General features: G+C 38.1%; 1 protein-coding gene across 4 annotated transcripts in view; it reads left to right on the plus strand.

The window, feature by feature from the left end:
• The window catches only part of DPP10 (dipeptidyl peptidase like 10), a 458,987-nt gene extending 445,634 nt beyond the window's left edge, over positions 1-13,353 (plus strand). For all 4 annotated transcript variants that reach the window (XM_051623886.1, XM_051623884.1, XM_051623883.1 and 1 more), the window contains 7 exons: positions 2,327-2,521; positions 4,054-4,108; positions 7,939-8,038; positions 8,731-8,789; positions 8,878-8,950; positions 10,705-10,778; positions 12,258-13,353. In XM_051623886.1, coding sequence (XP_051479846.1) covers positions 2,327-2,521; positions 4,054-4,108; positions 7,939-8,038; positions 8,731-8,789; positions 8,878-8,950; positions 10,705-10,778; positions 12,258-12,395 — 694 coding nt within the window. In that variant the 3' untranslated portion in view covers positions 12,396-13,353. The remainder of the gene's footprint in view (positions 1-2,326; positions 2,522-4,053; positions 4,109-7,938; positions 8,039-8,730; positions 8,790-8,877; positions 8,951-10,704; positions 10,779-12,257) is intronic.
• Positions 13,354-16,916: the final 3,563 nt, after the last annotated feature.

The following is a 16,916-nucleotide window of genomic DNA, read 5'->3' on the forward strand; positions in this document are numbered from 1 at the left end:
AGTGGGGCCTAAATGGTACATAGAATATATGCTGTCTCTCTGTGGAGGACAGAAGCACACCTCAGATAATCAGTATCATTTTATAGTAGCAGCTGAAGAGTAAAGAGACCTTTTGATGCTAATGGGAATTTTGACATGTACCTCAATGGAAATGGCTTTAAATGCCTGTCACAGACTACTTGTTTGGACATTCTTGAAATAAATTAGACACTGGAAAATTGCTTCCCAAAGCAATACGTCAGACAGCCCATCATGCACGAGTGGAAGATGTATAGTCTGTAAAGTCTGAACCTAAAAGTAGCCCAGTCCTGCCCTCCAGAGAAGGAGCTTGAGAAAACAGCCCTGTCAGTTCTCGCCCATGAAGAATCTTGCTGAGGTTCTGTCTGTTGTTCCAGTCTTAGTAGAATAAATAATCTGAGGGTATCATCTTTTCTTAAAAACCCTATTTGGTTTTAAGCACTTTCTGATCTAGAGAAAGGTCACAAATGTAAAGGTTCTTCCCCTGTTCCCAGTGTCTAGATATATAATGCATACATATATATACACATGCATATATAACCTAGATATCTAACATGTATAAAACAAATGCAAACATTGTATTTGTTTTGGTCTTATATTAAGTGGGAGGGAAGCAGGCTGACTCATGTTATTTTCATTTGTGTGGAGTGCATTAAACTGTTGGAAACATAGCTAGCCAGACAAGCACATTGTTGACATAATATCTTACTGTGGAAAATTGGAAGAACATTAAAAAAAATAAATATAACTAGTCAGAGGCTGCTACTATTGGAAATAGTGGTAAAAGCTCTATGAAAACATCTGTGTTACTGAACAGTGCTTCTGGAAAGATTGCTCTGAAGGAATAGAATAGAAGGAATTATTCTGCTCCTGCTCTTACTGTATTTAATAATGATAATACACTTCTGAAATATGTGTGTTCTTCAGAGTTCACTCAACAGTCAGTATTTCCAAATTCATTACCCCACATTGTTAACAATTAGTGTAATCACAACTACATTGGGTAAGCAAACAAAACAATGCCCATCCTTTATATTTATAAAGCCAAGTATAAACTCGATGCACAAGATAATGGTGTATCAAGCACAACATATTCTGACTGAGTCTGCAACCAAGTAATCCACATTGCAACCTACCTTAGTAGGTCTGTTTGAGAACATATGTATTCATCAAGTACTTGCTAATAGAGCCATTACCTGGAAGGTGGCAAAAAACAGGTACTGAATTAGCACATTATTGTACATGTAAAGCAGTAGTTATTTTAGGAGATTTTTATCTCTCTTCCCCCCCAGGATTAGGTAAGTCTTTTTGGCAAAATAATTTCTGTCTTCATCTCATTCACCTTAGACAGGATGATCCTGCAGATGCTGTCCAATTTAATTTCCATACAGCCAACACAAAAACTTTTACATTGAAGTTTGCATTCACCTGACAGATGTGGCCTACATAGAAGTATTTTGCGTTTTGTACAACTTCTTGGTGTCCTGCTCTCTTATTCTGTGTTTATCTGAGGGCAAAAATAATGAACAAGCTTCCCTTTTAAAACTGACATTTTGTTTTCTTTGGAAGGAAAATAGTATATTTGGCTTCAATAGAAAATGCTTATTGTTCCTCTAGAAACTGCATTCTCCCATTTTATTCCACCTTTTCTGCTGTAAACCACCATTTTTTTTTTGTTTTTTTTAGTCATAAAATAAACTTATCACTGCTGCCTGCATCCATCTCTTGCTATGAATTTGGAAGGAGAAAATATAATTTTCTCCCATGTGTACTTTAGGGGTTTTTGTACTCTATTTCAAAAAATCCATTCAAGGATACAATAACACAATTATTTTTGTTTTCTAAGATTACATCCTTCTTAATAGTATTATATATCTTTCAAAATCGTAATCAGGGTACTCAAATAATTTTCCTTTTTCTCTGTTATGTGACTTAACAGATTCTACATGAGCCCTCTTAGAACTGAGCTAGACATTAGTGATTATGTTCTTTTGTTTGTTTGTTTACCTTATTAAACTATAAGCACTATTACATGCTGTAGCTTTCTGTTCCTTTCTATGAAGAATATTCAAGTATTGGCCACACTGCAACATCATGATTATAAAATGAAAGAAATTACTTTGCTTCCTACTACTGCAGGAATGCCAGCACTAGCTAATGTGATGGTATTGATGGAAGTGACAGTAATTCAGCAAGATTGCATAACCCACTGAGCTCTGCCATCTAGGTTATATAAATGTCAGAGATCAGCAAAGTGCATCACATTGTCAATAGTCTTCGTTTGTGTCTGGTGTGTTGGTATTTGCAGTGACGAAGCTCCAGGCAGCCAGTTGGTTACAGATAAGTTTCACGTTGACTGGGACTCAGTGCTTGTCAACTCTGATAATGTCATCGTAGCTCGATTTGATGGCAGAGGGAGTGGATTTCAAGGCCTTAAGATCCTACAGGAGGTCCACCGGTGCTTAGGATCAGTGGAAGTGAAGGACCAAATAGCAGCCGTAGAGTACGTATGTGCAACCTTTTCTTCTCTTTTACCCTGCTTCAATACCTTGATGAACAAGCATTTTTAAATGAAACTGCCCAGAATGTTTTCTTTGCACAGAGAATACCATTAATGTTTGTCTTTAATGCAAATTTTGAATTTGAATATGCAAATTTGTTGCACATTTTGAAACAATAATCTTTTCATTACAAACCGCAAATTAAAGGTGAGGGAAGTGTTTGCTTTTCTGTGTTGGTGCTTCTCTTTGATAAAGCTGTCCTTCCACACGCAATCTGAATACATCATCTGAGTGAATTTGTATTTGTCTCTATCCCTTAGGAAAATTTCTGCACATGTGGACACTTGTGTTACAGTATTTTAGGCCTATACGATAAGATTCTGCTCTCATTTCCACCAGAGAGTTGTGGAGTAATCAGACAAACCAAACAGCATTATAATGGTGTAAATAAGAGCAAAAATTAGGCAAAGGCCTGTTATTTCTCATTTCCATTAACCTTCTTAGGCTGATGTAAATCCACCAACTACAGAAAGAGTCATTTCCATCTGTGTAGTAATCACACACAGCTTTGACAAGCCTCCCTGCTCAGGGTGTCAAAATGCCTAGCATCAAGGTCTGGATGGACTTTTTCTAGAGATTCTCAAGAAAAGACAGTTTTTAAGTCAGAGATTATTTTTTGTTTCTTTCTTCTTTTGAAAGGGGATTTTGCTTCAGCCATTGAATGAGTAGACAACTGTCTCTGACCTGACATACCTGGGCAATAGGGCTCCTAGCGTTCATGTTGACACCCAGGCCGTATCAGAAGCAGGTCACACGCAGAGGTGCTCTCTGAGCTCTCTGCTCAGATACTGAGGTGTTTTTTAGGCTACATTACATCTGGCCTCTTTTTGGATGCACTGCATGGGAAAAAGGGAGGGTGCCCTTGGCTGAGAGGAGGTACTGCAGCTGGTTTGGTCTTCTCAAAAGCAGTTGGATTTTGCCCTTGGGTTTTGTTTTTTTCTTTTCTGTATAAAATTCACCATCGCTGATTTATGGCCTTGATGAGAGAACTAATTATTTGGGTAATTATCTAGATTCAAGTAGTTGCATTGATCTTACTTTGCTTTAGCTGTCAAAAAACAAGGCACCTGGTAAAATACAGTCATTTAAGCTCTAGTTGGTGGAAGATCCTGGCATTCCTGGATGGTGATTCTCCCCAGACTGAGAGAGGTTTCCAACATGGATGGTGAAGAGCAGCTGTTTGTGTCTCTCTTCTCTAACTGAAGAGTAGATGTAAATGGGCAATTTACACAACATGCTCAAATTCAGATATCTAAAGTTAGGAGAGATGAACTCAACGCTGACTCTTTGCCATACAGAGAAGGAATTAGAAAGCAAATTACATTTTCCAGTGCTATAATTGTATTGGTGTCATTTGTTCTACCTGATATGCATGTATGATGACTCCTTTACTGTCCAAGTACTTTTCTTTACATACTAGATTCAAAAGTAAAATTCACCATTTAACTTTACCAACAACCTTTTTTCCTTGCAGATCACTCTTGAAACAGCCCTTCATTGATCCTAAGAGGCTGAGTATATTTGGAAAGGTAATGTGCAAAAATAGCAGGATGTATCATCATAATTCTTTAAGGCAATACTATCAGATCAAAAACAACTATTCTCCTAAGACAATTTCAGTTCCTAAAAACAGGGGGAAAACCTTCCATAATGTGCTGTGCATTCTGTGTATTTTTTTCCCCAGAATGGGTGTTTGAGATCAATAAGATCAGTTTTATGCTAGCGCAGTATTTGCGTTTCAGAATCACCAGGAGAAAGTATTTGTTAAAAACCATCTACTTTCCTTAGAATTTTTTAAAATGTGCTTAGATTTTATGAAAGGTTATTTCTTACACTTCTACATTTGGACTGCAGTTAAATTGACAGTGGCTTCTTATACAACTTTTATACCTGAATGTCTTGCTGACTCTTGAAGTTATCTGAGTTACAGTGCAGTGGTAGTGTCAACAACTTCCTTTCTGCACCACCTGCTAGAAGTCTTGCTGTTGCTGTTCTGTCATCTGGCCTCACCATGTGCCATGTCGTTGCCTCTAGCCTGAGACAGAACGAGGCAAAGGCCTTGGCACTGAGGTTCCTCCTGCACGGCAGCATTTGAAGACTAGTTAATGTTTGTGTAGTGTAGTGAAACTGAATCACTGGCTATTATTAACATTCCACGTGAATGTGACCTTCCTCAAAGATTCCTTTGAGCTCCTGCCACACTCTTTCAGCTAAAGAAGCTATCATTGCAAGAATATCAGTAGCACTAAAACAGTATTTGGTTTGTAGGGCAGCAGCCAGAGATTTTTCAGCCAAGGATGTGTAAGTAGAGCTGATTCCGTCCCCCAGATGATTGTGGCACACATTTCTGTGCTGGTTTTAGTGCCTGTTACTGGTGTATATGAAAGAACACGTGCATATGAACATCTACATTTCTCCATATTCCTTTCCCAAAAAATGATTGAAAACATGCTTTCTGAAAGGAAATTACTAAGCACCCCAAATTGCTCAGTTGTTTCTGACCTCAGAATTTCTTTTCATTGCTATTTGAAAATTCAACTCGTTTTCTGTTCGTTATTCAGCAACACCTCGTTTCCAAACAGTGAGGTGTTGAGACAGTTGCCAGAGAGCATACATAGAAGGCTTTACATAGCTGTGAAAGGCTAACCCAAACATATTTTTTTTTCATTAACACAATATTATGGATGATGGTGTCCCTGCATTTATTTTCTGAAAGAAAGACTGAGGAATGAAAACAGGAAATGTGAGAAAACAAAGAGCAAAAAGTGGGAAATGTGATGAGCTTCTGTGCTGCTTTAAATTCAAGCAATTTATGCTTTCCATGTTAACATCACAGAGTTGCTTTCTACTGTCAAACAGAAATTCATAAAATTTAAAAGTCAGGTTTAGAGTTAGGAAAAAAGATTTATTTAACAACTGCCGAGGGTTAATTGTATTTTCTTCCACTCTTCCTATTTTAGAATCAATTAAAAATCTTTAAAACTAATTTCCTTTTTATTATGTACAACACTGTGATTAGGAAAATCTTTCTTTGTTGTTGTTTCCTATGCATTAAAGTTGGCTTACTGATGGAAATGCAATATACACTTTGAAAATAAGATTACTTTGAAATTTCTTTATGCTGCTCTCATAAAGCTGGACATAGCACACTAGGTGGGAGCTCTCTAAGAGGTTTTAGAACAACACAGAATAAAATTCCTGTCACCATCAGTAGTGTAATCTTAGGCACAAGAGTAGCAAGGCTGTTCAGAAGGGCACAATGAAAAAGACACACTTCTGACTGCTAGGCAACCTGCCAGTGCCTTCCTGCTTATCGTTGTGAGGGGTACAAGCACAAGTGATGCATGATCCAAGGGCCTTTCTGAACTGTTAGACAACAAATTGTTTTTTCATACAGTTTGCATTTTTTTTTCACAGAAGTAGAAAGAAAGCTTGAAAAGAAGTTGCAACTTCACAGCCAGACAGCTTAGTGAAAATAGAGCAATTAGGTTATAACCACAGAAATCCAGCTGATGAGTGAGGCTCCAAATATCCTTGCATCAGGGCATATGAACTATTATCTGCATTGTGATTGTGAAGTGCCTTTAAAAATGTGATCTCACCGTGTAATGTTTTTGTCCTGGAAAGCCTGGCTGGAAGCAAGGGCACAAGCACAAAGAGAAGAAATTCCCAGGAGAACGAAACCAAGCTCTTAATGAATACATGGCTTAAATAATAAACAACCTGGCAGTAGGTATCCTAGGATTCAAATTGTGCTGTTGAGCTTCTGGGAAAGTTACAAACAGAATATTAAACAGCAGCAAGAGTAGAGAACCCAAAGGCAGAGGAAAGTTGCTGTTCTCTTAAACTCTTTGAATTAAACAAGTTCCCAGTGCCCACTCAGAAATTCTTTCTTAGGTGAAATCTACTCCTGCACATGGACAATTCTGAGCAGCTCTTGGCCTCCTGGGCTGGAATTTCCATGTGAAAGGGATAACTCAGTTCCTCACGCTCCCTTGAATATCCAGCTCTTATTCTGTATTTCCTTTAGTATATGCCTGTTTGTATTTACTGTGGGTTGATTCTAAAGAACACTCCTCTTTCCTTGTTTTTCTTAACAAAGGTTAAAGGATTTTCAAATATTCCAGTTCTTCCAGACAAATCATCTGTTCATTAAATATTTAGACATGAAGAACAGGAGTAGTGAGGATTCAAAAAAGTCCACGAGAAAGCTCTGAGCATTTGACACACAATATTCTACTTTTTGAATTGTTATGGGTTAGTTTCTTCTTCCTAAAGTGTATAGTGCCAAACGCAGCACAAAAAAATACCTGCAAAAATCAGTTTTCCAGCACTGATGAAGGGAAAACAAAGATGGCAATTAAAAAGATTTGAAGAGTGCATAATATTTGAAAAAATCAGTAATCCCAGACTCCACAATTCAGAATTTCATCCTCTGTGGATCTGGAACGATTATAGGTGTACAGATATGGATTGCCATTGTCATTCCAAAGAAATCTGTGCTCTCAAGTTAAAGCTTTCATGTTTTCATGCAAAGCGAAGCTCTCATGGCTCTCTTTGTGTCACATCTCTTCCCAGGGAGGTCTATTATAGACGTTGCAGAGGAGATGATGAAGAGATGGGCCATAAGGACAGCTAAATGTGGTGAGGCCAGGAGAGAGCTCCCCCTTCTCTGTGACATCTCTCCCAGGCACTTCATGCCATCTCTGCTCCCTGCTTTGTAACACAGCCACTGGATGGGTGATCCTGTGGGCAGAAACTGTCTCCAGAGATTGGCCTCATATCCAGCAGTGTGGATATTTGACAATGTGGTAGCAGACATCTCCTTAATAGTAATATAATTCAATCTGTGAAGGTTTAAGTGTCAGGGGAAGGACATACTGCAGTTTACAGGTTTCCCCCATGCCCAGATTGTTTGTCCTGTCAGCAAAATGCTTATTGTACACTGGTAATTAGCAAATACCTACAATAAATGTATTACAAGCCAAGCACAACTCTTCCTGTCTAGGCTGCGTTCCCAAAAGCCTTACTTTTGATTTTAGTTTTGGTTCACTGGATTTTTTTTTGTACTTTTCAACTATTTACTATTTTCAGCTATTGCCAGTTATAGGCTAGGCTGCCATGATGGAATTTTGGAGCTTAAACTGAAATATACTTTTTATTATTAACTGCAGTATTTAAAGATCACAACCAAGCCATACGAGAGCTTTATTGATGCTCTGAATTTCCTTTAAAAGCAATTCTTGCAGATATAAATACATAGTGTAAAATAATACCATCAGATTAGCACAATGGCCTTTAACTTTATTGTTACTAAAAAAAAAATAAACAAAAATCTCCGTATAAATTCCATTCCTAGGGATATGGTGGCTACATTTCATCAATGATCCTGAAATCCAATGAACGGCTCTTCAAGTGTGGAGCTGTGGTGGCACCAATTACAGACATGAAGTTGTATGGTGAGTATTTCCTGCCCTGCACCTGCACCATAATCTATTAGAAACATCTTTAATGCATGGAAGCACTATTAATTTTAGCTTAGGGCAGATAATGTACCTTTATCAGCTAGGTTTCACCTCACTGTCTCGTTCTCTCCTTTAAATGAAGGGGCTTCTAACACTGGGATAGTTTACCAAAACATGCAATAGATGCACTGTTTACTACCACCACTGATTTTTGCAAAGGAGTTGTGTTTATCCCATTTCCCACTTCCCACTGAATTTCAGTCAGGTACCACACTTCCTAAGAATCCATTAGGTATATCAGCCTGAATTAAGACTTCTACTAGGAATGAATTTTTTAAGGTTAGTGGTGAGTTCTTATGCCATCAACCATCTTGTCATTTGATCACAGGATATTTGGTTCAGTATGTGAAGCACGGAGCACAGGCTGTGGGCTGCAGACTGATACACAGACCAGGTTACATTAATCCAGGTCTGGAGGTTTTGTGGGATTTTTTTCCAACCATTTTAAATTATTTTACATAAATAAAATTTAAAAATGTGAAATGGTACATTCTGGTTTTAAATTAACATCTCTTTGTTGACTTAATGGCTTAAATAGCTTCTCCTGACTCTAGGTCAGAATGGATGAGTTTTAAAATAGAAGTAATTTTGATGAATTCACAATTTTTTTGTTTCTGTTCTCACAGCATCAGCTTTTTCAGAAAGATACCTTGGTATTCCATCAAGAGAAGAAAATACCTATCAGGTAAGTTAGCATGAGCAAGTAACTTAAATTTACAGTTTTATTCCTAAAATGCAATTCAGTTACACCTGTGTGTGTGTTTGTTTGCCAGGCATCCAGTGTATTACACAATCTTCATGGATTAAAAGAAACAAATTTGCTAATAGTTCATGGGACAGCTGACAGTAAGTATGTACAAATGCAGCTGCATTTGAAGTCCAATTTTTTAAGAAAGAGGCATTCACAGACAGACTGGGCACACACCTAGCAAGTACATTTTTAGTTTCATTATACCTCCAAAAGGATTTTTTTATTTCCTTTCAATTGTCACTTCCAACTTTGTCACTAATGACACTTTGCTGATAATTTGTACCTTTTAGCTGCTGTATGATCTAATTGGTTTAGTCTTGTGGACCATTGCCTTGCTAGTGAAAGGTATTATATGAATTATTAATAGAACAACATACATTTTTAATGGAATTTTAAATTCACAGAGATTCTGCAACTGAAGAATGCATTATCAGTACAGTTGGTGAAGTACAGCACCAAGTAGGAAGTTAAACTTTTCAGCTAATTAATTACAAGGTAGTGCCAAAGCATCTGAAGCTGAAGCCAAAGGGAACCTTTTAATAGCATGAATACCATAACAGTAGTTCAAGACAGAGAATGAATAAAACACAGTAAGTTGTAGCACTTTTAAATGGAATAATAAATGTCAATCAAGAGATAATTTGTATTTACAGAATAAAATTTAAATTAAGAATACTTCTCTGCACTTTCTTAACTGATTTAGGTGTAAAGAACAGGCTCTGATGCAGGCGCAAGTTACTGTGCTGCAACAAGCTCCTCTGTGCAGGTTCACATGCATCCTTCTTTCCCTAGCACTTTCCTGGTGAATGTGGGATAATGCCAGGTTTGTTAGTCCTCAGTCTGGAGGGATAAGTGCCACACACTGACAGGGCTGCAGTCAGAGTGGCCACACCACAGTTGGCACAGTGTGGGTGGCACCTGCCAGCCTGTCACGCTGGCCTAACTTCTCCAACCTCTGTTATGGATCCCAAGTGCAATCAGAAGGGTACAAGCACTGGCCCATGTTTCTCTCCAGAGCAGCAGGGAGAGTGACAGAGGAGATACACTGGGCGACTGGGCAGGCATGAGGGTCTCGGGCTTTGCTGATTGTAAAAGGCAGCAGCGATTTCTGCCCCTGTGAACTTGGCGCTAATGGGAATTGGGACTCTGAGAAATGTCTGAGCAATGCAGTGTGCTCAAGACTAGGACTGTGATTGCCTGCTGCCCTTGCTTAGTGTCCCATCTACTGACACCACCCAGCTCACCTGCAGCCTCAGCTCTGCAGGGTTAGGACACGGTAATAAAGCTGCCTGGTTTTACCACGCAGATGTGACTGATATTGCAGGAAATCCATTGCCTAAAGTGTAAGCTGGAATAACCCTGTGCAAGCAGTAGAAAATCCATTGTGCTTTCCTTGAACACAATTATAAACTGTCATGAGGTTCAAACAGAATGGTTTTACACACCTCTAGACTATCACAGCATGTGTAAATGAAGGGTAGAGAGAGGAGTCCTCACGGAGTGTCTAAAAGCATGACTTTCCTTGGGGCTTCCAGCTCCTCCGAAACCTCCGCTGTTCCACCCTGTGTGGCTGTTACTGGTGAGGCTGTGCTCTTCTGACCAGAAAGACAGTCAGCTTCAGATCTGGTAATGACAGATTGGTAATGTTTTCAGTCAAAGCTGAGTTGTAGTTGTTTGGTGTTTTTTTATAATTTCTTATTTTAGGGCCAGGGTGTTGATGGTTGGACCCGGTGATCTTTGAGGTCTTTTTCAACCATGACAATTCTGTGATTCTGTGTTTCTGTTTAACACATAAACATTTCAAATTAACCTTAGCTTTTTCTAATTATATCCAAATGTTGTCTTGCAGCTAAAGTCCACTTCCAGCATACAGCAGAACTAATTAAACATCTAATAAAAGCTGGAGTTAATTACACTATGCAGGTATGTGCAGCCGAGTCATTTCCTATAGGCACAGTTCAACATTTAACCTCATGTTGCTTTTTCTTCCCTTAGAAGGACCCTCCCTCCCACGGTGCCACTGGTCTTACCTGTTTGCAGCTAGAAGAGCATTTAATCCCATTTTCCTTATTGTTAATATGGACATCAAGAAATATGTCATCATGTTCTTCTGGGCAGTTTCTCCTCTGTCTCGTCTTTTGTTCCACCTGTTTATGCTACACAGATGCTTTAGAGTCTATATGCTCTCTTGGTAATAGGGAGATATTCCTGCTTCAGTCCCTTTTAACCTAAGAGTTTTGGGTCACATGGAACTGATTTCCCCTTATTTTCAACATTTAAATTTATTAAAAGACAAGAGTGCTGTTCCCTGTCTCCATAGCCCTGTGGAGATCGTGGGAGGCAGGCTGAGGACAGCAGGACAGGGCATGGTGCTGCCATACAGACTTACATGGGACCCACATGGAGTACCTGGATGTTTCTGGCTGAAGGATCCAGTTGCATTAAACCTTCTTTTGAATATCTTGAAACCCCAACATGGTTTTGGGTCACTCTCCTTGATGTTACACATTGCAAACTTCAAACTTAGTGAACCTTAGGTAAACCTGTAGTTTCCACTGAAGCTCATGAGCCCATGGAATGGAGGAGGTGGTAACAAGAGGGTTAGCATCGCTTACGAATGCCAGAGGACTTGATGTGCGAAATCTGAGTGAGGTGGGATCTGTTCCATCTGTCCCTGTGATTTCAGCTGAGGTGATGTGAAGGCCTGTGGAGAGAGCAAGGAGGAGGGATGACAGAGGTCTCAAAAGAGCCCCACTGAACCGTTCTTATGCCACCTCGTGATAACCTGAGTTTGAGGAAACAGCTGAAGCTTTTTGCTTCAGGCCACAAGTCTTTTGTCCTAAGCCCTGTGGCCTGGACTTCCTCATCCAGCCTGCAAATTTTTGTTCAGCCTCACTTGGGAGAAATTTCCAGTGTAATTTGAGTTCAGAGATAAAAATGCCCACATGCACCCAAGGAGAGAGAGATGATGGGCTTTAGATAAAACAGGAAGATACTTAAAAATATGAATAAAAATACTTTTCGCTGAACACTTAGAAGCTGTGATATTGAGAGGTACCTAAAAGCATAAAGTAATTAATCCTCATGGATGTTAATGGGATTTGGAAGCCTAGACACTACTGAAAATGCCAGCTAAGGAAACTGTTGTAAGCACAATGACTAGGAATATAAATTGTTTCACTTTTGCAGATCCCACTGCAGTGGTTGTTTTATGCAAGTTCAAATTCCAAGAGCATGAGTTTTACTTTGAGTTTTATTAGCTTTTCTTGATGCCGTAAAACTAATGTTACCATCCTGTTGTCATCCAAAAACACTTCGAAGAACAGAGAAAGAAAATTAGAGCTCTAAATATTTGAAAAGCCTTTATAAAACTATTTACTTTTTTCCTGTCTCCTCTGCTAGATCTACCCGGATGAAGGTCATAACATTGCTTCTGAGAAAAGCAAATATCACCTTTACAGCACAATCCTTGGGTTTTTTAGTGCGTGTTTAAAGGAGGAGGCACCAATTTTACCACAGGAACCTGAAGAGGATGAGTAAGGAGGCCTATTTGTGTAGTGCTGAAGGGGACTTGCTTTGCGGCTCAATAAAAACCCTAAATAAAAGTGACTGTAAGATTGCAGATTCTGCAGAAGCTCAAGGGCAGCTAAAGGATATCACAGTGGAACAGCACATTTACAGACAATGAGCTAATAAACTGGAATTCGACTACAAGCTCCAAACATATTACCAAGGGACAAAACCTTTACCTTTCTGGAAGGTCACCAGTTGGTTACAGTTTCCTGGAAGAACTTAGTTTTGCATAAGTGTAGAGTTAGTGCATGTTTGTTATGTTAAACCTCACTGTTGGTTCTGTAAGTGGTTGCTCGTTTTTTAATTTAAATGCACATCTTTATTCATCTTCTCATAATGCACAACCTATCATAAGTATTATGGCCACTAATGTTTTAAAAGGTAAGCTGCAACCTAACACTTGACTGTAATGGTACAAGAAGTGCAATTCTTTTGCTGTCTATTACACATAAGAAACCACGGAGATAATAAAGGGCACGATATTTTCTCTAGTTTCTGCTCCAAGGGGATATATTGTCTAGTGCATCATATACCATTGATATTGAAAAATATTTTTTCCCCCAATTTCAGCATTTGCTATTATTACAGTACTTACTAACCAATAAGGGACTTCTTGGTAGTGTGCTCTTGATCTTTGTGTATATACCCAGGACTCCCTAAGCAGAAAATCTTTCTGAGCTTGAAGAATTTTTTTCAAGACATAATTAACAGCTGTATTTAAATCAATATCTGCAATTGAAATCTTTCCCCAGTCAAAAATGTATCTATTGTTTCCCTAAAATCTGTTTGGGTTGTGTTTTGGTATGGTTTTTAGTAGTTAATAGTTTGCTGGTTATACTCTAATTTTAGAATATACTACTTTGTCACATGTAAATTAGATACATAAATATTAAATTATAGTTTCAGATAAAATTTATTAACAATGTGTAATGCCACTGAGTAATACTTTACTCCTCAAATGAAATAATATTTTGTATAGTGCATCTTTCTTTTCTTCCATCAGGTCTCAGATGTAATTTTAATGTTCATCATGGTGGCCATGTAGCTGGAACACTCCATTAGTTTTTATTCCAGAGCAGCTCATTAAGTCTCACGCAACAGGATTGAGATTCAGCAGCATCACAAAGAAATGAAGTGGTTTTCATTCAAGGCAAAGGAAGCTCCTGACAAGTTAAATTTTATTATCTATTCAGAGGGCGAGTGGCTAATACATCCATTTATTTGCCAAGGTGAATTACAGCAAGAGAAATTGAAACTATGAAATAAACAAGGCAGCCAGTTTGGGTTTGCAGAGTATTAACTCTCATCACTGAAATCAAGTACAATGTTGACTTAATTTGAAATATCTTCCTGAAGGTATGTGAAAACTCTTGATAGATGCTGTGCCACTTACATGAGAATAGCTGTATTTGTTTCTTTCTGGATATATTCCAATTACTTTCCTACCCAATTAAGATTTCATTTCTTGCAAGATTAAGAAGAAAGTAGTTTTTTGAAGGTAACTTATGCTATTTAAGATGCAAAGTTCTGCATATTTTATGAAAAATTGGCTTTTATTTTTAGTGTAATCAAAAAATCACCCGAAGCTTTTTACTCATTACTTTCTTCTGGAATATTTTCTTTCATGGTTAGCTTTTTTTTATGATGTAAAGAATTAATTTGTCTGAAAGGTGTGGTTTTATGGAACATGGGAAAATCTCTGTCTTTTAATGTTTAGTATTTATCTTGTTTTAATAGCAATGTTTAACTATTTTTCAATTAGTTTAATACAAATTTACTGTGCAATTATATCTTGTCTGGGTCCCAGTGTCACCACAAAGTTTAGCTTTACTTTGTGATATTTATAGTACATATGGACTACATATGTAGAGTATAGGTACGGTATATGTGTATGGAGGCCTCTATGTGCACTACAAGACCATACAAACCAAAACAATAGTAAGAAGAATTTTTAAAAAAAAAATATTTTGCAATCCCTGTTTTCCAAAGAGGAGCAACATTTTAAAGTCTTCTGTTGGCTGGGACTTCTAGGTTGTGATTTTATAAATTACACCCACTGCTTAATAAAAGCTCACCTGACAATACCACTGCTTTTCCTAACCAAACACAGTAAAATAGGTCCTAATCCTGTTTACTTCAAAGAAATAAGGCATTTTTCCCAATTCTAGCCAAACATACAGGAAGAACTCCACAGCCTGTTGCGCACACCGCCTGGACTGGGCTGTCTGTTTCTCTGCACCACAGCCACCATGCACTCATGTTTGCTCCATTTCACACGTCTATCCTTCAGTTACCTGCAAAAGAAAACAAGGTTCATGTCTCAGCAACAGGATTATGCATTTGCTCAGGAAGTATCTCAGATCTTTGGAACCCACACCCTGTCTCCTCCTTTTCCTGTAGCTCTTTGTTTCAGGCCCCCACTCCCTACTCTTTCTACCCCAACATCTCACCTACAATTTTGATCAGCTTACCACAAGGTCATGAGGACATGGCTTCTGTAAGAATGCTTTTGCCAGGACTGGTATGTTTTAAAAGTGTGTTATCTGAAGTGTGGGTTTTCTGTGTGGAAATGTGCTATGCTTTTTCCTGGTTTTAATGGTTCTCTCACTGTCCTACAAATACAGGTATTTTTCTATAAACATCTATACAAGGTTAAGCATCAGACCCAGATTAATTTGTTTTACTGACATTTTTAGGATTTAAATTCAGATACTGCAAAAATATTTGCAGATGCAGACTCTGATTCTAGTTAGACTGAAGAATTTCCTGCAAAGGGAGATGCTGAGGAGCTATCTCTTCTCTTTCTGAACAACTCAATTATTTCTTCCACTTCAAGCACAATGGAATATTGTCATCTGTTAAAATCTACATACATAACTAAAGGTAATCACTCATTAATTAGTCTGTGTGACCTAGAGTATTGATCAAGAATTGGTACACCTTGCAAAAATGGCATGAAAAGTGTAGATTTTTGTCATAGCTTATCCGTCGCTGAGCACTGCGATGACATTTTAGGACTGAAAAATTACTTTGATTCAGCTGTCCTTAAAAAATGACACTTACTATACTAAAGCTATTAATTTATGGAAAGCTAGGAAATCAGCATATCCATTTACTGCTTGCTAGAGCTTGTATCTACCTGCTTGATTTCCTCTCACCTTTTTCTGCTGTAAGAATTTGCAAAATCCAAGAAAACTCTAAGTTAAACTGAAATTTCAATTATAAGATTGAGAATAGCTGCATGTCAATTAGAATATTTTTTCCAGATTGTTGAGTACACAGGCTGATTGTATGTAAATTCCTTCTTTTTTTAATCTTTTTGCAGTGAGCATAGAAATATTTATGACTTGGTTTGATCAACGTCAACTGGGAGTTGTTGTTCCTCAGTTTTTGGCTTATGTAGATCTGCCCGTGTCTGAAAATGAAGATGATTGTCTCTGTTCTCTCAGCTCTGGCACTTCAGTATGGAGTCAGGTTCATTTAATTGAGAAATTGTGCCTTTTAAGACAGGAGAGCTTGTATCTATCCTGAAGCCAAAGATTCTCCATGGAAACTTGGGTGTGTTGAGTATCAACTCCTTTAGTAAAATGCAGAGGATACAAAGTGTGACCTAGTATCCCTCCTTCCAGGTTTCTTAGATGTTAATGAAGAAACAGAAACAAGAGGAACACTGGCCCAAAAAATACCCTGAGTACCAGTTTCTTTTGCACAGCCTTGCACACACAGGCAAGGTGCAGTGGTCCTAGCATTTTGTATTGACTTTGAATAACTCCTGCTCTCATGTTGGTGTCCTCTGGGGAGGGAAGAACCTCACAGTAATGAATACTGGTGGATCTTTTTCAAAACATCTTTCAGTATAATTAAGATCTCTCCCCTTTTCCCTTTGAACAATTTCAAGAGCACTTCAGAGAATGGGGAGCTTGTGAGATGTGGTTAAGTAGAGTGACAACTTCCAAGGTGCCTGGAGATTTGAAAAGAAAAAAAAAAAAAAGGATTTAGTTCAAGTTCTGTCCGTTGCATTTCATACATGAAAATGAAGATGGAGTCTGGCTTCAAGGAGGGAGGTGGATGACAATAGTTGCTGATTTAGTCAGCATGGGGTAAAAGAACATGCTTCCCACAAACCTATTTGGCAGTGGTAAGTAAAGTAAATGCCTGCTTTCCAATGCCTGAAAATTAAAGTTCTGCTAGATAAAGTTGATCAGGTATTTGGCTAGACTTCAAAAACAAACCACCTGAGTATGCAGTCCAAATTTCCATTAAACATGGGACTGGACGTTTTGCTTTATAATTAGTTTAGAAATCTGGTACCCTACCTTTACATAGGTCTTAACAACAACAACATTGATTTAATAATGACTATACCCCATGAGGCCATGAACGGTACACACAGTTCTTTTTAAGAAAAATATCCCATAAAGTGCTAACAGCCTGTTTTTAGATTTCATGACCAAAAGACAAAAAAGAAAAGCTTCTGATTGATAAAAC

The sequence above is a fragment of the Apus apus genome, chromosome 6, assembly GCF_020740795.1.
Source record: "Apus apus isolate bApuApu2 chromosome 6, bApuApu2.pri.cur, whole genome shotgun sequence".
Taxonomy (NCBI): Eukaryota; Metazoa; Chordata; class Aves; order Apodiformes; family Apodidae; genus Apus; species Apus apus.